Source organism: Saccoglossus kowalevskii, chromosome 19 (assembly GCF_978046115.1).
Source record: "Saccoglossus kowalevskii chromosome 19, keSacKowa6.1, whole genome shotgun sequence".
NCBI classification, from domain to species: domain Eukaryota; kingdom Metazoa; phylum Hemichordata; class Enteropneusta; family Harrimaniidae; genus Saccoglossus; species Saccoglossus kowalevskii.
The window spans coordinates 6,942,322-6,969,869 of record NC_140659.1 but is presented as its reverse complement, the minus strand read 5'-3'; the positions used below and the strand labels follow the sequence as shown (position 1 = coordinate 6,969,869).

The 27,548-nt window shown below is 34.3% G+C and overlaps 1 protein-coding gene across 3 annotated transcripts; it reads left to right on the top strand.

Moving 5' to 3' along the window:
• The first annotated feature begins 233 nt into the window (after nt 1–233).
• LOC100369552 (long-chain-fatty-acid--CoA ligase 1-like) lies at nt 234–27,548 on the top strand. Of its 3 annotated transcripts, none has more exons than XM_085493914.1 (21): nt 234–294; nt 4,428–4,589; nt 5,261–5,375; nt 8,488–8,555; nt 9,064–9,165; nt 9,818–9,917; nt 10,785–10,957; nt 11,945–11,977; nt 12,759–12,810; nt 15,737–15,810; nt 16,797–16,874; nt 17,989–18,123; nt 19,359–19,444; nt 20,472–20,526; nt 20,877–20,972; nt 21,250–21,411; nt 21,960–22,076; nt 22,321–22,464; nt 23,550–23,651; nt 25,713–25,784; nt 26,687–27,548. In XM_085493914.1, the coding sequence occupies exons 2-21, from the start codon at nt 4,437–4,439 to the stop codon at nt 26,822–26,824; spliced, it is 2,055 nt and encodes a 684-aa protein (XP_085350040.1). In that variant the 5' UTR covers nt 234–294; nt 4,428–4,436; the 3' UTR covers nt 26,825–27,548. The 3 variants fall into 3 exon arrangements, with proteins under 3 accessions (XP_085350040.1, XP_077866001.2, XP_085350039.1); XM_078009875.2 differs by lacking the exon at nt 234–294 and adding an exon at nt 830–994; XM_085493913.1 differs by lacking the exons at nt 234–294; nt 15,737–15,810 and adding exons at nt 830–994; nt 15,332–15,405.

The window sequence follows — 27,548 nt, the reverse complement described above, 5'->3', positions numbered from 1 at the left end:
GTGTTGACACAATGCGGATCAACGGATGAACTTGTCACGTGATACCCACAAATGCCAGCACGTCGCATTTCATGTGATATTACAGTATCTAAATTCATTTTTGTAGTTTAATAAATAATATTCACACACACACACAATCATAGCAAATTCATTTGGTTAACTGCTACTATTTTTTTTGTATCCCTCGGTATTATAAGGAATGTCTCCTACTAACAAATGGTTTCACCCACACGTTGCCGTGTAAGCGTTGAAGAACGCGTGTGGGAATGTTAGCGTATCTGTTCATTTTCGAAGGTATGGTTTCATTGCGGTGTCTATTATTTCTCTCTTTAAACAATTACATATATAATATGCATGCTATCTGATTCCTCCACGAATATGCAACAAGATTATTTGTATGTCGATTTGTTCGACCTCTGCCCTTTTACGACATAATAATAATATAACAAGCAATTAATTTGATCATGGACCATGATTTGATGAACTATAAACACCCATTGTGGCTTAAAATAAGTGCGGGCTTGATACTGTTACCGGTTGTGTCATTACAACTTCTCGCCTTCTCATGTTTTCATGAAAAACACAGCCGTGACATCGATACACGAGATGATTCCAAATTACTTCCCCAGTCAGCGTTGTGTGTCTGGGTCAAGCGAAGTCACGGCTGTGTTGTAAACTATTCGGTTGCGTCGAAACGACATCTGCAAGACGCCCTCAATTCCGCCAACGACTGTACACTGTCTGTCTAGTTTATTTGTTGGCCAAACTTGTCCACACACCTCTTATTATATGCAAATACCGCCCATACAATTGACAGTGTTAACGTGGCAACTGCTGGTCGGACGGACGTTCAACCCATGTAGCGCAAGTTGTAATAACAGCAGTAGCCAGTAGCACTGGTGTCTGATCGGTCGTATTGATGGTCATGGAAAGAGTGCACATATTGTTTGCCTTGACTTTGTTACATATAGTGATTATAATGAGCTTGAACGAGGTATGTTTTTCACAAAGTCGTATTTATTTTCACTTTTTAAACTGCAGACGGTCTTTTTAAATTTCATAAATACATTGTATATCTATTACTATAGACGTGTTAAAACGAGATTTTAATCGGTTTCCAAAAAACTGATAACAACATATGATTGCCAATCTCGCCAAAATATGGCAAATAATAGCAGCAAGGGAAAATGACATTTTAACATGAGTTCTTGTGGCAAAATATCTGTAAATTGTTGTTTGTAACATAATCACAAAAAATCATGTCTCGTTGAATACTTATGATCACAATTTATTAAGAAATTCTTTACATTATTATTTTTGTAATGAAATAAAATACAAATCTCATTTTTGCATAGTTTTAAACAATTTTTCTACAGAAAAATATTTCATACTGGAGAAAAAAAAAATTGTAATTACTTGTCTCAAAGTAAATAACTATGTAGCAATATTCAATTGTAAGATTGTTTTAAAATTTGTGACTCCATATATTTGGTTGAATGACCTTAAATGACCTGAATAGACTAAATTGAAATCCCTGTTCTAGACTTACTAGGTGTTGTAAAAAGGGCAAACACACTATAACTCTCTACAGCAGCTTGAATTTTAAATTCCATACTTCAGCAAGTAATAAAACATGCTAAAACAAATATGCAGTATTTGCTCAGCAAGCCTTTTCACCACCAGTTCACAAAATAGTCCCGTTTATAGTCTGCACTTTTCTCAAAAGATTGGGACAAAAATAGTCAAATTTTTTGAGTTACAAACTGAAAATTTACTCAAATTTTGTCTTTTGACTCCAAAATTAGAGTTCATTTCCAGAAATATTGAAGAATATAAGAAAAAAGTGTAGAAACAAATCTGGTGATGAAAAGGTTAACTTAAAAAAATATATACCGGGGTATTCAGAAACTCTTCTTTGAAAGTTGATTTCAAGGTGTGTTGTCTTCGATATTTTGTCAACAATTTTTTATCTTAAAGGAAAGGAAAAGAAAGTCTATTTGCTCCAAAATTAACAAACTGAAATATTAAATTTTGGCAGGGGAAAGTTTGCCGTACAAAGATATATAACAGCCTACTAGGAGGAAACTAAATGTACCTACTTAATTTGGTACAACCCCACCAAAGCACATTCAATTGAATACTTGAGTAGGTTCAAAGTTCAAGACATATAATTCTTAATTCTATAGCAGCTACAATTTATGGCACTCAGTTTCAGCAAAAGAATTATAAGACTCAGTAATCGAGATTTGCATCACAATCCAGACACCATCAATGTCTGGCATTGAATACACTTGTGTGAAAGATCACAATCGTGTTATTGTTCAATAAACTCAGAGCGACCTTTATCTATAGGTATACTACAAAAGTAAAGACTTATTTATATTTAGAAAGTTTGCTAGCAATGTTGTCAACCAATTTCAAGCGTTTGAGGGTGTTCTCAAGGTCAACATTTCTTGGAAGTCAATGACTTCCTATCTTGAGGACACCAATTAAAGTTCCCAATTTTTCCTTGACTTGCACTCATTTTGTGAAAATTAATCTCTTGCTTGCATTTCACACAAAGTTAATTAAGCCTAACATAGAAAACCATAATCCATGATAGCCATGATAACAATACCTGAAGCATCTCTATTGGCTTGCATAAATTATACCAATGTCTTATCCAATCACAATAAAATATTCACTAATACACTGGTATAATATACCGATAAAGTTTACAATCAGATCAAAGATGGCTGACTGGTGGCCATCTTACTTTTTGACCATACTACTATATCTCCAAAGTGTATTGACCATTTTCATTCATATTTAGCACATACATCGTACATATTGGAATACATGTTCATGTGAGTTTGTTCCATATTCAATTCAGAGTTGGCCGACTGGCATCCATCTTGTTTTTTTGAAAAGTGGACAGGATTTTTCAGTTTTCATATTTGATACAAACATTATACATGTTGAGATACATGTCCATGATGATTCGTTTCATCTTTCATATTTCTGTACATGAGCCTTGACAAATGAAATTCAGTTTGGATACAAAAAATGCATGAATATCCTGTTTAATTTCAGACACACCGGTATATTACGATTTTGGAAGAGTCATTTAATAATAAAAAAAACAATTACAAAAGTTGCTTGCTTGCAACGTTCGCAAAATAAAATATTTCACAGCAGTTTACAGTTAGCAGTATAGTTTATGAAGATGTGCCAAATTTTTAACAAATTATAAAATTAACAGAAAAAATATTAAATTGTGTGTATTTGTTTGAATATGTATGGCACACAGATTGTTGTAGAAATACTTGATTGACTTTTACCTGCTTATATTACGCTTGCAAGATGTCCATCTGCTTTGGTAACCTGGCCCAGCCATGTCAATTTTATAAAAAAAAAAAAATTCTAAATCGTGTCCAACATGAAATTACTATGACTGATCTATTCCGGGGTGTATTCATTGCTATTAATTATTCAAGATTATGAGGTTATTATTAGGATACCTTAAAATATGCACAAAGAAAGTACAGCTGGAGTATCAGAGGTGGATGCGACGGTGTTCTGTCTGAGTGCGTACTTTGATGTATCCTCGTAATAACCTTATTATTAGACATCTTTTCCCATTCCAAGGATACATGAGTATGCCGCAATCCAAAATGTTTATAACAGAATCAGCAAACTTCTTTGTGTGGAGTCCAGTCAGACCCTGGTGGTAGCCATTGTATTTATTAGAGGATGCTTACGCGTGTAATCATTCCATATTTGCAGTTCACATGTCCATATTTGGTAGGATGAAAATACCCAGTGCATTACCACAAAATTACGGCACGACCAGTTCTATGCAGCATTGTACTTGTGACCTGACCTGACCCAACGTAGAATCTTTTACACTAATTTTCTATTTTAAAAATATTGTACTTCCGGGTTTCATAATTGTATTTATTATACATCAGTCACTATAATGCCATAAGTTACAGCGTGCCGTAATTTTGCGGTATTTTACAGGATATTTTTATCCTACCATATAAGGAAAGGCAAATTTCAAATATGGAATGATTATGTGCGTAAGCGTCCTTTAATAATAAAAACAAACATAGCTGCCACCAGTTCGTTGATTCTGTTCTAAACTTTTGGGATTTCAGCATTCCCATGATGTATCCTTGGAAGGAAAAGATGTATAATAATAAGGTTATTACGAGGATACATCAAAGTATGCACTCAGACAGTATGCGGTCACATCGACCTCTGCTGCATGTCTGTCGATACTTCCGCTGTACAGTCTTCGTGCGTACTTTCAGGTATTCTCGTAATAACCTCATATTCTTTCAGCGTCCACAGTTAGGCGATGGTTGAAATAAAATGACACTGATGACACAGAAAATATTTCATTACATAAATAATCAATAGTTACATATTTGTTATTTTCAAAGGGTTTTGGTATGAGTGATGTTCTGAAGATGTTATCAGAGCTGTCTACTGGACAGACAGTTGCCATAGGAACTGCTTCTATTGCAGCAGTATATTACCTACTGCTGAGACGAAAATCAGTGAAATCTCCATTTGATATTAACTGTCAGTCGATAGAATTACCTGTAAGTTTCTTTAACCAATTTATATTAGTATATAGAGATGTCTTTCAAAAGAATTACTTGTTTGCTTGAAATGTGTGAATGTTTACCCCATCATTATTAAGGGTTGCCAGTTACAAATTGCGAGGGAGGGGTCGAAAAACTTACCAAATTTGTTTTCCTTCACTTAGTGCCTTTACTTTTCTCCACCAGCTAAGAGGCTGATATTGCTGTAATTTTGTTTTTGCATTTTTAAACAGTGCAAATATGAGACATGAAATATTTATAAAACATTAACCCCAGAATAACCTTGGGCTTCATTCAAAAAGGATGCTTCCATTGGCCATCAAAGCCATTTTGTAACTTAATGGCTACAGTAATATAATGGCTAGAATGTCTGACACTGAAAACTTTAACTTTAACATTTCTAATCTGTTAAATGAGAAGAAAGAGGAAAACATTCATGTTTCTTTTATTTATTGCTCAATTTATTGCTGTGTTTGCATAGGGCATTAGATGATTGGTTAAGTTGATTTTAATTGTCATTTGAAATTTAGTAAACGTTTACATACAAATATTTTAAGTAAAAAAAAATTTATGCTTTCATGAAACCAGGTTTTTTTTGTAATTTTTTTGTAGGATTGTTATTTCAATCCAAACCCAAATCAACATTTATTGAAATTCATGTATTTTAGGATTCTGATCATGTGCACACTAATTCTAAGTGTTGTGATGGAAAAGTTATCTCTACGTTCTTCCCTGATGTTAATACGTTATACGAAGGTTTTCAACGTGGAATTAGAGAGTCTGGTAAGTTAATTAGTGTCTTCTTAGTAAGATGTGATTGTTTGAAGTTGAAGTATCTGTCTTAGCTAGATCCTGTAGCTTAATGGGATTATTATTCACTGTCTTTGATGATCTGTACAAGGAATTTGCCATTGTTGCAAATTTAAATTTAAAACAGACAAGAATGCATTGGAAAACTATTTGAAAACATTAACGAAAACAAAACTCAAACTTACAATCATATGGATGCTGTTATGAGAGCCAATATTCGTCAAAGTAGAAGAGGAATTTCCCAAATTTGAAAAGTTCAACGATTGGTATTTTGTATAGTATTATACACTTCCGTGCATGAAGTAAGATATTTTTGATGGAAAGTTCAATGATTGGTATTTTGTATAGTATTATACACTCCTGTACATATTTTTGACGAACTGAAAATACAAAAACAAACAATTGTTTCAACTAAAAAAATTTGAAGTTCGCCATCTAGACAAAATAAACCCTTTAAAGGCCCAGGTATACTATAAATACGCTTCTAAACAATAGGGATTATTTCCTTGCTTGTCATGCTGTAGTAAACAGCTCCAGCCAATCTCTGGTAAAAACGCGTTTTCTCGAACTTACAAGTCTATTATGTCGTGCCAAAGTGGATGCATGTGACTATGAATATCACAGCTGTGACTGTGTGTAGTATTTATGACAATAAATAGTGTACGAGCTGAGATTTTGGCGGATAAAAGTTAAAAAACATGAACCGGGGAATGGGATGCGCTACTAATCTTGAATAATTACTACTGTCAATCAAAGTCATGTGATGTTGGACCGCTGAAACAGGATGTGTCATAGGCCATGCAAGTGATTAACACCACTCATTAGCAGAGCCACACCTCCAATTCACACTTGCCTGGGGCAAGTGAATTGGGCCTTTAACCCTCCCCAATGAAATACGTTTTGGTTTTCTGGCAAACTTCAAAAGTTTGAGAGCATTCCTAAAAAATGAAATTTGAATGCTTATTACATGCTTCCTTCAAATCATGCAAATGTGAATCCCTATTACATGCTTCCTACAAGTTGTGCACATTTGAATGCTTAATACATGCTTCCTGTAAGTTAGCAAATTTGAATGGTTATTATATGCTTCCTGCAAGTCATGCAAATTTGAATGCTTATTACATGCTTCCTCCAAGTTGTGCACATTTGAATGCTTAATACATGCTTCCTGCAAGTCGTGCAAATTTAAATGCTTATTACATGCTTCCTGTAAGTTAGCAAATTTGAATGCTTATTACATGCTTCCTGCAACTCATGCAAATTTAAATGCTTATTACATGCTTCCTGCAAGTCATGCAAATTTGAATGCTTATTACATGCTTCCTGCAAGTCATACAAATGTGAATGCTTAATGCATGCTTCCTGCAAGTCGTGCGAATTTGAATGCTTATTACATGCTTCCTGCAAGTCGTGCAAATTTGAATGCTTATTGCATGCTTCCTGCAAGTCATACAAATGTGAATGCTTATTACATGCTCTGCAAGTGTGTGAATTTGAATGTGTATTACATGTTTCCTGCAAATTTGAATGCTTATTACATGCTTCCTGCAAGTTGTGCAAATTTGAATGCTTATTACATGCTTCCTGCAAGTCATACAAATGTGAATGCTTATTACATGCTTCCTGCAAGTTGTGCAAATTTGAATGCTTATTACATGCTTCCTGCAAGTCATACAAATGTGAATGCTTATTACATGCTTCCTGCAAGTCGTGCGAATTTGAATGCGTATTACATGCTTCCTGCAAGTCATACAAATGTGAATGCTTATTACATGCTTCCTGCAAGTCAAGCCAATTTGAATGCTTATTACATGCTTCTCGCAAGTCGTGCGAATTTGAATGCATATTACATGCTTCCTGCAAGTCATACAAATGTGAATGCTTATTACATGCTTCCTGCTAGTCATACAAATGTGAATGCTTATTATATGCTTCACGCAAATTCAAACCATCCAATATTTCACATAATGGTTTCAAATGAACACAGTACATGAATGATTGCAGAATGCAGATTCAACTTTCACCAAATTCTTAAACTTTGGTCAACCCTGAGGAAAATAAGATGTCCTATTTTTGTATTATTAGTCTGTGTGTTAAAATAAATGCTCACAAATTTGTTAAATTTAAAATGTTTTCACCACATCATTGTATGTGATTATTTTTTAACAATGCTGCTTCAGCTCAGACCTTGTGCAATGAATCTAATAATTAGAAATTGACATATCACAACTACTTCAACTATATACTCCTGCCAGACAACTTCGTTCATCCTCGGACATCCGTATTTTCTTTAAACCGTGCGTTTCAACCAAAACATATGATGAACGCACATTTGCTCATATTGGCCCCGCTACCTGGAACAATCTACCATATGATGTCCGCCACTCAAGTTATACATGTTAGGATACATGTCCATGACGATTTATTTCACAATTGGATCAAAGATGGCTGACTGGCAGCCATCTTGTTTTTTGAAAATGTTGTATTTTGAACATGCTTTGTCAGTTTTCATTCAAATTTAATACATAGATCATACATGTTAGGATACATGTCCCCGGCCGTCCGTGAGTTCCTGAGTCTGTCCATCCGTCCGTGTGTCCGTATGTCCGTGCATCAGTCTGTCCATATTTCAGAATCCTGTGGACCGATTCCGTTCATTCTTTACATGTGCCTAGTACCTTATGTGGGACATATGCACATGCAGTGGTTTAGCGATTCGATTCAAAATGGCCGACTAGCAGCCATCTTGTTTTTTGAAAATGTTGTATTTTGGACATGCTTTGTCAGTTGTCATTCAAATTGTTGTAATATGTTGAAGACTCACCTATTTGATTTGAATTGAAATTGAAATTTACTGTTTTTGTTATGCGCTTAGAGCTATTTTAGGTTAAGCGCAATATAAATACTCTTCATTATTATTATTATCATTATTTGTCTTCCTATATTGAGATATTACCTTTTAACGTTATCAAGCTTGAATATATATAGTATCGATCAGTATAATAGCTTGAATGAGTTGATTTTTGTGTTTCAATTATGATGTCATTATCTGTTTTAATTTGCTTACATGTTTTTAAATATCCAGATAACGGTCCATGTTTAGGATATCGACCTGGACCTGACAAGCCATATGAATGGATCACTTACAGAGAGGTGAGATATTTAGTATGAACATCCAGTCTGGTTGCTATGGTGCTCTGTAATCAGCTTTCTAATGTCTGAACTAAATATTTTTAATGCTGTACTGTTCTTCATTAGCTTGTTGTTCATTAACACGGTGTCGTCTGAAAGCTTCCAAAAGTGAAAAAGGTGAAAAACGACTCCAGTAGACGATGCGTTAAAAGACAGTTATTGTAATAAGTGGAAAATTCCATGAGAAAAATTCTAGAAAATCAAAGCTACCAGCAGTTTTACAAAAACTGGGCCAGAAACAGCTCCCTATTAATTAAAAGAATACTGTAAAAGTACTTTATTTTTGTTCAGAATTTATTTTCACCATTTTTGTTGAAGGAATGAATCAGTGAATATATAATTTGGTGAAAATTGTCTTCATACAAAACAGACAAAATGTCTTTTCAGCAAATATTAATTCCAATATGCGAAATTCACAAATAACTGTCTGGGAAATTCAGTGTTTTACAATAAGTTTGTACATTTGCAGGTGGAACAGCGAGCGTCGTATATTGGATCAGCATTGATACATAAAGGATGTGCTCCAGGACCGGATTCATTAATTGGGATATACTCCAAGAACAGACCAGAGGTGAGAAGTGCCTTAATACACTAATTAACAGAACACAATTATTTAATTCATTTCAACTATATGCAATATGTTTCAGAATATTATGTAAAAACAAGTATTTGATACTTGTTGCATGGGACCCCTATCAAACATATACTAGTAGCTTCAAATTGGGAAGTCGTCACCAGCATATGCGACAGACTGTCATAGTGTGTTGTTTTTGTTTACAAATAAGGCTCTACCCATGAGCCTTTGTGTTTTTAGCATGTGTGGTTATTGTCAGTTAGGCTTGATTTCTGTGTATAGACAGGTGATGCCCCCTTCGTTTTAAAATCCCACTCAACTGTATTGAAGATAGATTTCATTTTTTTTATGGAATGTAGCACTGACATGCAGGAAATTCTGCTTTAAGTTGCCAAAATAGGGTCAACACATTTGACAGATGCACAGATGGAGAACACTTTATAAAAATTGAATTACTCATGTAGCACAGTATTTCTGTAAATTTAACAAGACAGCAAACCCTCTTGTGATTTTTTTTGTTCTTTCAATTTTGTTTCAGATTTTCTCTTTGTTTTTCTTCTGAATTTGTTACTTTTATTTGTAGCCATTTACTCTCTCTGGGGAGTTTGTTAAAGATTGTATAGTTATAATTTGTTCTATTTGTTAATAGTGGGTGATTGCAGAGCAGGCCTGCAATATGTACTCTATGGTTGTGGTACCATTGTATGACACACTGGGATCTGATGCATGTACATACATCATTAACCAAGGTAATTCAAATGGATGCCAAATTCAAATCACAAAACACACCTCCATAATTTTCAAAATTTGTTATCAACATTTGTAGACATTGGGAAATGTTTAGTATAATAGTTAAAAATTATAGGAAATTGAAAAATTAAATTTTAATGAGAAAAATTGTATTGTTCAAGGTCATGATAGAACTTTATGACCATGTGGTTTATTTCTTAGACATGCATTGACAAATTACTTTCAAACTTGGTACAAAGACAATTCTTGATATTTTACATCAATTTTGTTTTTATTTGATCAAATTTAGCTCGACATCTTTAATACTTACCAGGAATGCATTTTTATGACAATACCTTCAATTCTTTTAATCTTTACTGAATATTTTTTGAAAAAAAGGCTATTTTTGACTGCTTATTGACTTCTCTATATTGTGGATCAGATTGTTTTCAGACTTGCATGCATAGCAAACAGTGGAGTTTTCCCATGATGCAACACATGAAACAGAAAGAAAAATGGCTGCCAAAATCTCATTGAAAGTGAGAGTCACAACATTTTTTTTTTTGACTCTCTATTGTTCTATAATACCATGGTTACAAGGGAATGGTGGAAGCGATGAGGAGAGAGAATCAAATACTATATACGAACAAAAAACAGGTCTCTTGCATGGCGCTCTCACTTTCAACGAGATCTCGGCGGCCATTTTGCTTCTAAAGTCTATTATCAGAAAGTTTTTCAGTGTGGTGCATGTAGACAAATTTAGCTTTTTCATCAATGCAGTATTTTTTAATTCCAGTCTTGTTCGACTACGATAGTATAAGAAATGTATAAACCAAACATTTACAAGACGTTTATTTCACCAAATACATGCATTTTCTTACTCCTAGGTAACATTAAGTACATTATTGTAGACAAAGCGAAACAGGTGAAATCACTTTTAGACGATGCCAGTAAAACTCCAGATCTGAAATATATCATAGCCATGGAAACGTTACCTGAGGAATACAAAGAACTTGCACAGCAGAACAATATAGAAATCATCATGTTTGCTGAGATGGAGGTAAGATCATTGTAGTAAATATATATCAAATTATCATACTAGAAAAATGCATACCATATTTTATTTTTCGCCAATATTTTGGTGCATAATTTGCAATTTTTTGTGTATTTTTCTACAATTTAATGTTTATTTTTGAACAAAAGGACAAAATTTGTCATTGGCTACACCTTATTGTCACACATTTTGAATAAAAAAAATTATACAGTTTTGATTTGTGTAAACAAAACTTTGCTTGTGATTTTGACAAAATATAGGACTTTACAAAACAGTAAATTAGCATTTCAATATTTTCCCTATAAGAATAGCATTTATTTATGTAAAATTATAAAGCTGAGTCTATAGCCGAAATAAAAAACATTAAGCTGATCCTGTATAATACAATAATTGCACTTCTAATAGAGTAAATACGGTTTTACAATCTAGTGACAATGCATGTCTCCCTGGATATTATATAGTTTGATGGGATTCCTGTTCAATTTATCTACTTGTTTTTCAAAATAAGAAAGAGTTTGTTACTTGCTTATACTATTAGTTTTAATTTTTATAGAATAAAATATGATTATATTGTCCGTAGCGCCTTTAATCGCTTTTAATTTTGCACGCCAGTGTACATTGTATCTTCTACATCTGTCCAACTACGATGCATGTCATTTCAGGCAAGATTTGTCAACCAATTTGAATATGCTCGTATTGGAAAGCAGATGTAGCGTGACGTAAAGTTATAATTGGTTACTGATTTAATGAGAACTGTAAGTGATTTGCATAGTTATATGGTCAGATGTTGTTAGAGTTATTGTACACTGGCGTTCTGTAATCTAAAGCAAACAAAGCCACTCCCAATTTTTAATCAGATCGGGCGCCTCTATGCTGACATCTTTATTCAGATTTATAAATCTGCATATAATTAAATGCAAAACATCAACAATTTATTTTCAGTACAGTAAGTAATAATTCTCAAATCTTTAATTCTATAATTTTTTCTTGTAGGTGATTGGTCAGGATTACCCACAGGACCCTGTTGTAAGTAAAATCATAGACTTATACAACTCAAATTGGTTTACTAGAGAAAGATGACATTTTTTGCATATGTACAGCCAACATACTGTTTTTTTTTTTATCTTAACAACAGAGATGTACTTTTCACTGTTTCAGTAAAGGGGCATGTGCTGCACTTTAGTAAATTTAGCTTCCATTTTGATTTTGATTTTGTTAAGCAAAACATATATTACAGATTGTTCATCAGCGGCGTCCATATCAACGCTTTGACGGGTAGACCTTTCTTAGATTTGTTCATTTCGAGATGATATCTTCAATTCTCTAATTTAGATGATTATTTTTGGTAAAAAGTGATATTTTTGCCTTCTTGTTAAAAACCACTAGTGCGTTGCTTTGATACTATAGGTACCTCAACTGGAACTCTCTCAGATTTGTTTATTTTCTAATGATATCTTCAGTTTCTTAATTGAAATGTGCATTGCTAATAGCGGAGCTATCTCAGGTGAGAGGCTGCTTGTTGGTAGTGTCAAATAAATACGAGTAGCTAGAGTCATGACACCTGATTTATATATATTACTAGTGAGTAGCTAGAAATAGGTAACTGTTGTTGTTCAAACAAAAGAACAACTTTCCAGCTGTCTAGGTGATGTTCACATTTGCATATCCAGATGTCTAGGTGTTGTTTACATATGTATAGTATGTACATGTGTTTATTTGGTACCCGAAAAATAAATTGGCCCATGATTGCATAGATTAATGCTATTTTTTGTTGACCAAAATTTCTACTTTTGTAAATTATCTACAGCCCCCTAAACCTAAGGACTTGGCAACCATCTGCTATACCAGTGGCACAACAGGTAAGCTTTATTCTCTTAAAAATAATGTGCATTTCACTCCCATAGCATAGAATGTAACTGATTTATCTCCATATGGAAAATATTCCTGGCACTTTTCATTCCCACCTTGCAAATCAGTGAGTTATACTCCATGACCAATATACTGTACATGCATTAATTACCGGTATTCACTGGGTTTTAATTTCGCTATTTTTTTGGATAAGTAAAATTTGCTAAATTAAATCCATCTGACCATGTAAAATAACAATAGAATTTACTGTTTTCCTGCCAAGTTTGTGAACTTAAAAGCCTGTGAAATTGCTGAAAGCATTAAAATAGTGAAATTACATGTCAGTTAAAATGAATAGTTTTACAGTATGTACCATAAAATGTCACAATTGTGGATGGGTAATTTAACTGCAGAATATGAATATAAGCAGATTACTGTAATTGAGTTAGACACTCACTGAGATAGAAGGCTTTGTTTGTTTTTGAGGTCAGTTACTGTAGAATACTTGGAATCTATTTTTGCTGAAGGAATGATTCAGTGAAAATAAAATCCAGCAAATATACCTTTTTTCTTATATTTTACATTCAACTTGTCAAAAATCAGTGAAAATAAATTCCACACAAAACACTCAAAAAGTCTTTTCAGTGAGAATTTAGTCCAGTTAAAATAAAGTATTTTACAGTATTTTGTAGGTATTTGTACGTTTGTCTAATGAATAGTAAATAAAGCGCTCTCAATTGAAATGTGTGAAAAGGTTAGGGATGGATATCGACTTATTAATATTTTGTTTCTTTTCTTAGCAAAAACATTATAAATTGTTTACATATTATGTTTTTAGCTTGTTCTGAGATTGCTGTTTACTCATGTATGCAAAGAAATATAAAAACAATAGTTGGGACTCAAAAAATACCTGACACTAGATGGTGCTATTTACCATTGTCAACAAACTAGAGATCTGATATGCTATGCAAATTGCTTTTTACCTTGCCCGTATCATCAAAGATGGAAGGGAAAAGTATATTAAGGGAAAAATTTTGTCCGTCGTCGTCGTCGTTGTCGTCGTTAATAATTGTTATTGTGTGCATAATAACTTTACTAATTCTATTCCAAACTTTATCAAACTTGGTCACCTTATTCATCAGTATAAAGGTTGCAGTGTTTGAAGATGTAGATTCTCAGGAGGCATCAGTACTGTTGACTTCTCCCTCCACTGGACACCAACTAACTATTTAAGTTGATTTGCATACAAAGCAGAGCTAGCAACATGATAGCTATTCATAAAGGGTGTTTTTTTTACTTTTCATATAATACAGTAGTCACACAATGGGGCAGTTCATATTTGTCTCAGTGAATCATTAATTTTTGACAGACACCTGTACAAAATACTTGGACTAAAGCCAGCTAAAATTTTCTGTTATCTTGCATGTTTTATGAATCTATTCTAATCTAAATGCAGCACTTTTTTTTCAATTAGACATTTGTTTTTATACTAAAATATCTGAATTACTTTGATGAAAGCTGGAAATTATGTCCCTTAAAATAATTAAACAAATAAGGCACCAATGTTTTTGTAAGATATTTACATCTTAGGACATTCGGTAGACTGATTCCCACTGTTTGTTCAACCCCCAAAACTTGTTTGTATTCAAAATTAATTATGACAATGCATATTTATATTGAAACAAACTATGATAAAGGGAATTATATTATATAACAAAGGGCAAGGTCACCAGAGTTCAACTATGTTTAGTGTTTACTCTTCTTGCGGTCCTTGAAAGTCTTAAATGTCTTAAACAAGTTTCAAACCCACTTTGCCGTTTTCAGAGCCTTGAACATGACTGAAAAAATAGAACTGTTCTCTTGTCTTCCCTGACCTGCGTAACCATGGAATTTGGAACAGTATGCATGATATGATAACTTGAGAGAATGAAACGCTATTTGACTCTCTCATTATCAAAGGGATTGTAATGACCAAGTGTCATGGGTTTACAGAGGTTCTTGCAAACAAAAAATGTTTGTTTTTTGGTAATTAATATAGAAGTCTGTTTATACTAAATTTAATAAGGTGTAAACAAAACACCACCCCAAAAAAAGTATGGGTCAATCTTTTTTTTTTTTTGACGTATTTCAGCATTGCACAGCACCCTCTGTTGACGACTGAATGTAACCTGCTAAATCTTAGCACACACAAAAATATTGACTTTGTTTTGAAAAAAACAATTTGACCAGAAACGTGTTTTTTTTTTGGAAAGAGTTAATTAAGGCCCCTAACCTGATCCCTAAGCTTAACACTCCAGCCCCTCACCAATGTAATTAAATATGCCCCTCCAAATAATTATAAGTGACCCAGAATGGGGTATATACAATTGAAATGGAGGAGGGTATTAGAGGGGCAGGGTTGGGATTACTGTGAGGAGGACATTCCCCATAAGGTAGCAGACCAAAAATGGTAATCCCACTACTTAAGAGTGGTTGAATTTGCAAAGTTGTTTAAGAATTCTATGTTTTATTTTTACAAATCTGTTTTTTTAGGTGCTCTGAAAGGAGTATGTTTAACACACAGAATGCTCATTGGAAACGTCTCCGGGGCACTCCATTTATGGGAGGTTTGTGTATGCAGTACATGTAATTGTCTACACTGTACTAACTTAATTCACCAAATCATTTGCTTTTGGGTGTCCTAACTAAACTTGTCTGTCACCTTCCAAGTATCTCCATGGCAACTTGAGATTTTAAACTCATCAGTAACATTGTCAGAGTACCTTCACACTTTCACCATACAGTGTGATTCATTTTGATCCAAGAATCCAAAACCTTTGTTAGTAAGCAACTAACTAGAGTTCTAGTATAAGGGGTCACTGAGCAGAAAGTAATTCTTTTTTTTCCTTTTCTTTCATATCATCACCCACTTGCTTTGTTGTCACTACTGTTACCAAGGCAACCCTAAAGGAGTTTGTTTATCTCATGGTAACATTGTTGCTATGGCAGCATCTTTATGTTTCTTAGCCGAGGTAATTTGCATAAATTGCTTTATTAACTCTATAAACACTGCATATTGGGGGTTATTATATTACTTACCATAGTAACAACTGTTGCTAGGGCTAGTTATTCTAATTTGGTCCTTAGCAACAGTGATCATGATCTACAAAATGTGTGAACAAACAGATAAAGACAAGAAAACACGTTTGTTTGTTTGTTTTCCAAATCTGTCCACAGGCAAATTTCCGAAATTGTCATTAAATTTGTAAAAACTGAATTTTTGCTAAAAGTTTGATTTGTGTTTAAATATGATTTTAAACATTGACATTGAATTTGACCTGACATTATCTGACACAGTATAACTGTTGAGAGAAATTGTCAACTGTATACCTGTACCATCAGTTTGTTCTCACTTATATATTAACATGGGAATCGAAAATATGGAAAATATTTCAAGAAATAAACTGGCAGTTATTAACACTTGAATACCGTAAATCAATTGCTATATAAATACAATCAAGGATTTATAATAAAGCTCTACTTTGATATCCATCCATGTATGTAATGAAGGTCCCATTCCACATGAGTTCTATGTGTGCATCAGTCAAACTTATTTCTGCCCAATGGCGTAATAAAATGCAATGGACGCTTGGAAAGGTTTGATTGTTGACACAGAAGGTAGCAAGATTGTCTCCTTGTTCAAAAATGCAAACAACTTGCTTATTGAACATGGAAGGTGGCTTGCAACCTTAGATGAATACAAACCCGTTATTTTACACACTCACATGTGTTTTACAATTTTGTGTCATGTCTCAATTCGTGTAAAATCAATTTAGTACCTTCATCACCACCAGCTACTTGCATTATCTTACAAATCCTTGATATATACAATTATTTGCCATTCTTTTCAAATTGCTAAAGGGCACTATTTATTATAAAAATGTCTTGTATGTTCTTACGGGTACTTGAATCAACTCACAATTTGTTTATTTCTTTTTGATTTGTTTACACCTGACAGGGTGTTTTTAAGGTTACTAATGAGGATGTACACATATCATATTTACCGTTGGCGCACGTTTATGAAAGAATGGCACAGGTAAATTAATTTGTAATTTGTTTTTTGGACTCTTTCATTCTTTCAGTTCTATATGCACCCTGTAGAGGTTATATGCACCCTGTAGAGGTTATATGCACCCTGTAGAGGTTATATGTACCAGTTACTAGGAGCACTGTGGTTGTAGCATTGAACTCATGATCAGTAGATCAAAGTTCAAATCCGACCTTTGGTTGAATATTAAAAAGGGTTGACCCCCTTCCCTGGGTTGACCCTCTTCCCTGGGTTGACCCTCTTCCCTGGGTTGACCCCCTTCCCTGGGTTGACCCCCTTCCCTGGGTTGACCCCCTTCCCTGGGTTGACCTCCTTCCCTGGGTTGACCCTCTTCCCTGGGTTGACCCTCTTCCCTGGGTTGACCCTCTTCCCTGGGTTGACCCTCTTCCCTGGGTTGACCCCCTTCCCTGGGTTGACCCCCTTCCCTGGGTTGACCCCCTTCCCTGGGTTGACCCCCTTCCCTGGGTTGACCCTCTTCCCTGGGTTGACCCCCTTCCCTGGGTTGACCCCCTTCCCTGGGTTGACCCTCTTCCCTGGGTTGACCCCCTTCCCTGGGTTGACCCCCTTCCCTGGGTTGACCCCCTTCCCTGGGTTGACCCCCTTCCCTGGGTTGACCCCCTTCCCTGGGTTGACCCCCTTCTCTGGGTTGACCCTCTTCCCTGGGTTGACCCCTTTCCTGCTACAGACTCAATGGAAATGCTAAATCCACTGGTTGAGTTGCATTCACTAACAAATGCAACTTTGTAGGAACCTTAAGTTTAGCGCATTAAATTGCCATAATGCCAAGTTCAAAACCTACCTAGAGTTAAACAATGATATAGGATAACCTCTATTCTGGCTTAGTTTACCACCGACCACAGATGCTGGTGCTGATGATGGAATCTAGTTGATATCATGTTAAATTGCCAGAATGCCATATGCCATATAGTTCCAAATATGGAATTTGGTTTCAGCAGCAAGATGCGTTTATACTACCATAAACACATGCATTTGCAATTTGCATATAACTCGAAGGTAAGGAGAGACATCAGTGACATTCAATAAGGGTAACTGTAACTTGGCACAAAAATATTAAAAAAAAAAATTGTATTCTGTTCTGTAGGCATGGTTGTTTCCTCTTGGTGCCAAAATTGGATTTTTTCAGGGAGATGTTAAATTATTAATGGACGATCTGAAGACTCTACGACCGACAATATTTCCTTCAGTTCCAAGACTTCTAAACAGGGTGTATGATAAGGTAATTGGTTTGTTACAATAATGTTGTTTGATACCCAAAATTACAGTTGCATGTATAAGGATACTTTTCCTTGCAGAGTTTTTGAGCTGGAGCCACAGAGAGCCGCAACTAGACTCTGCCACATGCGACATTTTACACCAAAATTGTTGGTATTCCATGTTTGATTCAAATTAATTTGTTTTTTATATCCTAAGCTTCTGTTGAAAAAAATGTGTGTTATTTAAAATAAATATATCAAATATTTTTACATTGAGTGTTAAATTTTTTCAAAATGTTAAAATAATGAAAAGTAGATCCTGCGGTAGGAGACGCACCTGCAAAGTTTTCGTTCAACTACTATGTGAAGTCACAACTGAGCGACTTTGAAAAAAAGATAGCAAACTACAAAATGGATAGGTAAAAAGGTGTTTAGGTAATTTTCTCAAACATAAAATGCTGGTGGGTGTGATTTTAAAATAAATTTTATACATTTTACATGAATTTTGCTTGCAACGAACCAATACATCTACTTCCTTTCATCTTCACGGGTCACTACTGCCAAGTCGTTTGGGGCTCCCCCAGGGAATGACGTGAACACACTCGTGGCAAACAAAAAGTAGGTCTGGTCATTAATATTTAATTAGTCTGTGGCAGTTAGCAACAAATATATAGATATGCCATGAAGTATGTCTCGCGTGAAATGAATTCTCGCTCTTTGCAAGCATTTGAAAATGTTCTTATTTTATGCCTATCAATCAATTTTCGTTTACGTAAATATGAGCCAGATTATTGCCGCATTGAAACATATAAAACGCATGTATTACATACTTTGCGAATATGCAAGAACACTATCGAAAATCATCTGTATGTTACATTGCTTCATACTTAGTGCAAGTCCCATATTGAACATGACATGTTATGATCTACGACTGTGACACATTAATGTACAGTTTATAAATAAGGACAAGCATGAACGGTCAGTGTACATTAACCCTACGAATGCCATAATTTTTCCTGCCCAAATTTTGGCTTATTTTTTATATTTTACATATTTTTCTACTATTTTTTTTATTAAATTTGAATCAGATGGACATATTTCCCCATTAGTTACTGATCTTGATCAAAATTTTTGAAAAATTGTGAAAACAATTACCGGGGTATGAATTTTTATTTTATGAACGATGACAATAGTTCACTTTGACACTCAAAGGTTTCAGATTGAATGAGTCAATGTAAAATAACTGTTTTTGTTTCAGATTATGTCAAATGTGAATGAATCGGGTATTGTCAAAAGAACACTTTTCAAAACCGCACTTTATATGAAGAGACGGCAAGTACTGAGGTACAGTATAATTACATAACTTCTTAGGGACGACGTCAAAAGAGCGATGTCGGATAAAAAACTTATTTCCTTTAGTTTGGGGTGGGGGGTTTTGACCTCAAAAAGTTTCCATCCGACAAAAACGATTTTATTTTCTAATGAAGTAAAAAAATCCTTAGAGTATTTGTAGTTTTTTTTTTTTTTAAATCAATCATAGACAAAAATAACAGAAAATGAAAAAAAACATCCAGAGAAAATGGTTTGGTCCGATATGTGTGTCAATTGAGGTCAATTTCAGGGCATAGACCTAGAGCATGCCCAGAACCCAGAAAAGTAGTTTGCGCAAGCGTATATTCCCTTTCATTTTTACAACCAACTGCTATGCCATACTACTGTCCGATTATAAATTTTTATTTAATGGGGAATGTAGTCTGACGCCGTGATCAATATTTATCAATTAAGTTTCAGCGGGGGGTGGGGGGGTTTGGGAAAAAACTAAAGGAATTAAGTTTTTTATCCGACATCGATCTTTTGACGTCGTCCCTTATACTGCATCGCTATTATTGCACTGATAAGCTAAAAATACATAATGTTAAATACTTCATCATAACGCAGATTTAATTTATTGTGAAATACTTTATAACCAGAAGCAGATTTCATTTCTGCTATATTCCACAGGAGGTCGTTTTTCTCTGAATTAAATTTGACGTTTGTGTATTTTGACACTGAAAAGTCAGCTACCGATGATCACAACAGTGATTGTCCAACATATCGTATGATGTCAGTTAGCAATGTTATGGTGATTTTAACATTACAGTATAGATCAATCAAAAAAAATTGTTTACTTCAGTTTTGAAATGTTTTATAAAAACGTACTTTTATTAACCATAATGCAAAAAAAAAAAATTAAAATCTTGCCATGAAAACTTTGCAAAAAACATTACATCGTGTTGCCTGGCCCTTTATTCTTTGTATGTAAAATGATGTTCCCGCTAAGATAAAGTACATGAATTTCACACTAATATTTGGTTTGGACTATTTTTTGCAGAGGAGTGGTTTGTAATGACAGTATTTGGGACAAGCTGGTATTCAGCAAAATACAGGTAAATGGAACAACATTTTTACTTTGAATATATTTCCAGTAAAAGATTTAAGAAAAGTCAAAATCAACAAAAATGGTTTTGGTCCTTGTTGTAGAGTGTCAGGTTTGAAACCTTTGCTTCATACATAGTTTTGGTGTAATTTCGCAAACTAGTGCACCACATAGAGAAATGTTTATTTTCTGTTTCAGAGGATGTTTTTTGGGTCTAAATCAATGTTTATTGCATGTAATTGGAAGCATGAACATATTTTGTGGTATTGATAATGTTAATTCAAAAAATGAATAAATAAAACCACGTCGCATCATCGTTTTTCAATTTTCCTTCAAGTAAAAATTTCTACTTTTCTGCAGGCTTTACTTGGTGGGCGTGTCAGGACTATAATCACAGGAGCGGCCCCGTTATCAGCAGACGTGATGACGTTTCTGAGATGCTGTTTCGGCTGTTATGTAAGTGTCTTGTCTCGCGAGTAAAAACAAATTTGTTTGCATCCTGGTCATATTTTATGATACAGCATTTGCGTAAATTGTAAAAAAATAAAGAAATTATCAAGCAAAAAATGTACCTAACATAAGAGATGGTCATATATGATCATGGAACATCATTAATATGCATAAGCACATGGCTCATTATAAATTCGGGAAAACCATATCTTGATAACCAAACTAGGTAAATAAATTGAATCAACTGCATTGTAACCTCAACTGATTGTGTATAACTTTGTAGATATTTGAAGGTTACGGTCAAACAGAAGCTGGTTCTGCCATTACTCTCACCATTCCCGGGGATGCTAATGTCGGCCATGTTGGACCTCCAGTCTCCTGTAACGTTGTCAAATTAGTTGATGTGCCCGATATGAATTATTTTGCAAAAAATGGACAAGGCGAAGTAAGTCTCACATTTTAATACGTTCTGCATATTACTGTCCAAATATGTAATCAGTAGTACTGTAAAATACTTTATTTTCACTTGGAATTAATTTTCGCTATTTTCGCTGAAGTAATGATTCAATGAAAATAAAATCTAGCGAATATTTGTTTCTTTCCATATTTCACATTCAACTCATCAGAAATTAGTGAAAATAAATTCAATACAAAAACCCAAAATAACTTTTTATTGAAAATTAATTCCAGTTTAAATAAAGTATTTTACAGTATCACTTTTCTCTGGGGTTATTTATGTGAGGTTTGATTCTCAGGAAATCCAATTTTTTGAAGTTTGTGGTGATGTGTGTATTTGTTTCAATGCTAGCAAATGGTCCATACAAGTAGAAACTATGTATATAAACTTCACTGAACTACAACACAGTGAAATGTACATATTCTAAATCATCTATCAGCTGTGAATGTAAAGGCATGTACTGGTAATAGTTTAATCCTATACTCTGTATATATTTCAAGTTGTAGTTTTTATTTATGTTATTTTTCTCTGTTTAGGTTTGTGCAAAAGGATCGAATATCTTTTCGGGTTATTACAAAAACCCAGAAAAGACAGCAGAAGCACTTGATTCAGATGGTTGGCTACATACAGGTGATGTCGGAGAGTGGCTCCCCGTAAGTATGAACAGCGCCCTCAAGTGTTTTTCTGGAACTTGATATATTAAGTTGTTTATTATACACATAGTCGATTATAAATAAATATTGATTTGTCGATATTTACAACAATGTGGTAATATAAAATTTAATTTGTAAGGGTGACTTATTTTTATAAGACTGGTATTTCTGTAGCTTGTGTTAAGTTTTACATTCATATTTTGTTGCCATGGTGACTGAGTATATTATTATGTATTTGTTTCAGAATGGGACGCTTAAGATTATAGATAGAAAAAAGAATATATTTAAACTGTCCCAGGGTGAATATGTTGCTCCAGAAAAAGTTGAAAACATCTACATGAGAAGTCCTTTCGTGGCACAAATGTTTGTACACGGTGATAGTCTCAAGGTAGGGTTTGAATTCCTATGATCCACTCGAGTGTTAATTACCAGAGGTTATGCTTACAGTCAGGTGCTCTTCTCTGCATTGTGATCGTATTTGTCTGTGAGAAAGTTCGTAACTCGGTAGGTCGTTTCGACTATGATTATACTAGGCTTTATTTGAGTGCAGAATTATATTTTTTTGTGACTTTGGAAATTTAAATTGTGCATGTCTAACTCGTCATGGTAAGAGTGAATTCACTACATACTGTTTCATATTTACATGCTGTCGTTTTTGGGGCAGTGCGATGTTTCGTAATGGGGAGTACGTTTGCTTGCAGTAGGGAGACGCACTTGTTGAGTTGTGAGTTTTCTCGTGTTTCATGTTTATTTTTTCGTATATGTGCCTTTAATTTGGATTGCAGCGACATAAATACTGACCTATAACACAAATTTTCTGTTCACTATTCCCATCAGTTAATGCATGCGTGTGAAATAAGCGAATAAAGTGTATTATTATACATCTGTCGCTGGTACGCCATAAGTTACAGTGTGCCATAATTTTGTGGTATTTTACGGGGTATTTTTATCCTCTAATAATAAAAGCAAACATGGCTGCCACCAGGGTTTGACCGGACTCCATACAAAGAAGTTCGCTGATTCTGTTTTAAACTTTTTGGATTTTGACATTCCCATGATGTATCATTGGAAGGAAAAGATACTCTCGCTGTACTGTCTTCGTGCATACTTTTCGGTTATCCTCGTAATAACCTCATAACATTACAAAAATATTCTATTGAATATTCTATTGTGGTTTTGAAATGGCAAACTGACACAGCAGGATTAACCTTTCTGATATTTCCAGTACCAGGATAATTGAATCAGACTTTTATTTGTTGTGATGGTACTGTTTAATCTTTGATTTTCAAAAACTAGACAAACCACTTTTAGTTTTTGTACACATATTAAGCAATCAACTCATTTGGCCCTATGTTTATAATAGCCCTGCATTACCAGTTATTACATTGTTGTTTAATTGTAGTATACAGCAATTGTGTGTAATAATGGGGAAATTATAGCGTTTATTAATGTAATATTTCAATTTGTTTTCAGTCATGTGTGGTTGGTATTGTAGTTCCGGATTCTGATGCAATACAAAAGTTGGCTGACTCTAAAGATATCACAGGAACATTTGAAGAACTTTGTAAAAACAAGGTATATCATAATATCATGTGTATTTTTATTTAAGTGTCGCTTTAAAGATGGGTATCAGATAGTCTGTCACTTGGTTTTCAAATAGGTGCACAAACAGGTTGAAATTTTGCAATCCACAAGAATACGAGGTAGTTGATCTGACGCTACTCCACGAGATCCAAACACATTGCTATGAGATAAAAAGTTCTTGGCAGCACTTGCGTTGATGGGGCTGCTATCGTGCCATTGTTGTCTGTGCGTTGCCTCATTAATTATTAAGGAAGCCTGTCCGATGTTTCGTGATTATGAGTGATTATGTCGGTAATGCGTTTCTGGATTTTCGGGTGATAGGTTACGTACCGCGGTATTTTGGGGTGCCGTAGATTGAGTCTGTTGTTGTTGTCAAATTAGAAATAGATGACTGCACTTGGGCAAACATAGCCGTAGTAACAACTGCCGCACCGGGAGCCGAAACTTGAACATTCTGGGCAGTGAACTGTCCGCATTTGAGTGGGGTTGAGTAATAATGCTTGCAGTAATATTCCTTTGTTCCACTGCTAATTCATCTGGAGTTCATGTTGCTGAACGTGTTACTGATCGAACGTACGGTGCAATGTGTGACCTCTTCTAGGCATTATGAAAGAAACTGATCTCAAGCGGGAGACAAAAACGATTTGATTAATTAACGCAGAATGAATAGAGTACCGGTAATAGCGAAATAGAGCCAGCGAAGCGTAGCAAACTATGAATGAATGAAAAGAGGTGACGCAACGTGCAAAATAAAGGAACAACTCCCTGATGGACAAAGGTCAAAGGTGATGAAATCGAGGGCCATGTAGCTCAGTGCATTTACAAATCTCCACCTAACTGTTATATTGCTGCAAGCTTGAATAAAATCTCAATAATTAAAGTGTTGAGCTTTTCATGAGTATTACAACCATTTTTTTTTCTGGAACTTTGATATATGTTGTTCACTTCAGGGCTCATACCACTAATTGAATTTCCATAGTCGACAATGTTAACATATGACAAGATTGCTATATGAAAATGATGAAGAAAGTTGAAAACATGGCCCAAAAATGGGAAATCAACATACCAGTAATCAACAACTTGAAAAAAACTAACATGTTGGCCAGCTCAAACTCTTGCAAATCTCAGGTAAACATGACACACCCTACTGTATTTGGATTGCACCTAGAGAAATCACTGGAAAAACACCAAGATTAGAACATTCAAATACACAGAGAATAAACTCACAGGTACACAGTCGCTAAGTAGTAAACAAAAGACCACATGCTGGTCTCGCCTTTGACCCAGGTGATCACGCCCTCAAACAGGGAGCACCTGAGAAAAAAAATATTTAAAAAATTTCATTGGTTGTTGCTAGGCATTTAAATTGACGAGCTACAAGCAGCCATTGGTTGATTAGTGGCATGTGACCTACACATAATGACAACCATAAATAAATGGTTGTCATAGATCATTATTTTCAATATTTCTGTACCTTGTGTAAAGTTTTCATCTTTTGTTGCTGTGGTGTACCGGTGCGTCTGTTTGAACTGGCCTGACTAGTAGTGATTTATTATATCATCCGCTGAAAGCCACCATGGATTAGGAAAATCATCAGCAACAGATAATAGTTGCCATTGATATAGCTAAGTCATGTTGGTTTCTGTGGTAAAATACACTATATGTAATGTCAACACTGCAATCCAATTTAGGACTGACAACAGTGGCATTCAATGTCGACTTATATCATATGGAACAAAAACAAGCTTTATCCTAAACAAAACACTGTTTTGCCAATAAGGTGGTACTATCAAATACTTTATTTTAGCTGGAATTAATTTTCTGGGTGTTTTATTTATTTATTTTCTCTGATTTTTCTTGAGTTAAATGTAATAAAGGAAAACAATTTTTTTTTCATTGAAGCATCCCTTCAGTGAAATGAGTGAAAATAAAGTATTTTACAGTATGACATTGTTGATCAAATAAATCCAAAATATAGTGTTTTTTATATTCAGGACTAACATTAAACACACATCTAAAAACTCAATCTTTTTCTTTTTTTTTCTTTTTAAGGAAATCAAAAATGCCATATTAGAGGACATCACCAAAATTGGTAAAAGCTCTGGACTATATTCTTTTGAACAGGTGAGTCACAGCGCCCCCTAGAGGCAGGATAGGCAAAAATGAAATTACAGAATGTATTTGATGGCACGCAGTAAGCAGAGAATTAATTTTGTGTTTCTTGAATGAATTAAATGTAGCAGATTGTATTGATTTCATAGGAGGTTTAAATACCAATCTTTACCACTTCAAGCCACAGCAGCAGCATTGAATTATCAGATAATAATATACTAAAATAGTCCTGCAGTGGTGTAACCATGACTACCGTTCATAAATCTATTATTCCCAGTAATCTATCTTCCATTTGAATGCCATAATTTTGCTACATTTTGCACAATTTTATGTAAATTGTTGTAAATTCTTCATCAAATTTGAATAAAATTAACATAATTTCCCTTCAGCTACAGATCTTCATTGTAATTTTTTGAAAATGAAAAATGAATCCTTGGTTAATCATTCATAAACTTAGGATAGCTTTTGGTTGTTTATTAAAACATTTTGAAATAGCTATTTGCTGTTCAACCTTTTCACCACCATTTCTCGCTTTTTATCACAAAATAGTCTTGTCTATAGTCTGCAAGTTCCTTCAGAAAATTGGGACAAAAATAGCAAAAATTTTTGAGTAAAAACTGAAAATTGATTCAAATTTTTTCTGTTGGCTCTAATATTCGGGTTTTTACTTGAAATATTGAATAAAAAAAAAAAAGTGCAGACTAAATTTGGATGAGAAAGTCTGGTGATGAAAAGGTTAATGTTGCTGAAAGGCTAAAATATAATTGAGAATAATCTTTTTGCTGAATTACTACATCTTGAGTTACATTGTGCAAATCACATGGTTTTAAAAAACTCTATGAAAACCATAGTAGCAGTAGCACAGTGTACACACAATGATACTGACTCAGAAATGTCTCCATTTTGCTTTATAGGTTAAATCAATCTATGTGCATAGTGCATTGCTGAGTATAGAAAATGGACTGTTAACACCCACTTTTAAAGTCAAGCGGGCGCTCTGCAGGGCTCACTTCTCTGAGGAGATCCAACGAATGTACAGTGAATTGATGTAACTAGGAAAATATCGTGTCTACAGTAGTGTACGTGTAGTTGCAAAGAAATGTCAAATACTTACCATATCAGTGTCTGTACTGTGCCTGAATTCTCGGTATCTTCAACACTGTGTTTTTGATTCAGTAGCGATCATCTGACTGAGTAAAAATGTCGAACACTCTTGTATTTAAAGTACAGATATTCGTGTTATCTGATATTAACACATTGAATTGCATTTGTGCAAATATTTTTGATACTGAAATCTAGGGTGGGGGAATTTGGAAAAAGGTTATTTTTTTTTATGCATTTGAAAAGAGATTGCTACAATTAAATATAATATTTTAGTTTTGAAGGTTTCATGGGTTGACATGAAATTAAAACTTAATGTAAAATTATGATTATAATTAAATTGACGAAAGAATGAATTTAAAAATTTGGTGAGTATGCATGGAATGAATGGAGCTTTAAATAAAAAAGAATTCTTTTGGTGTAAGTGAGAACTCCAAATTGTTATTCATCAGATCAGCCTCTTTAAATTCGCGCCTATTTGTTTTTGAATTATAATGTATTACTTATTGTTGCATGAAAAGTAGGCATTAGTTGAACAAGAAATTTGTCTGTTTTATGTTCACTACCGGTACTAACCATTCGATTAAAACTTTCTGTACAAGCTTGAACTACTAAGTGTGTAACCGAACAAATAAAATGGGATTTTGTACTTTTTTTACGTCATTATAACACTAA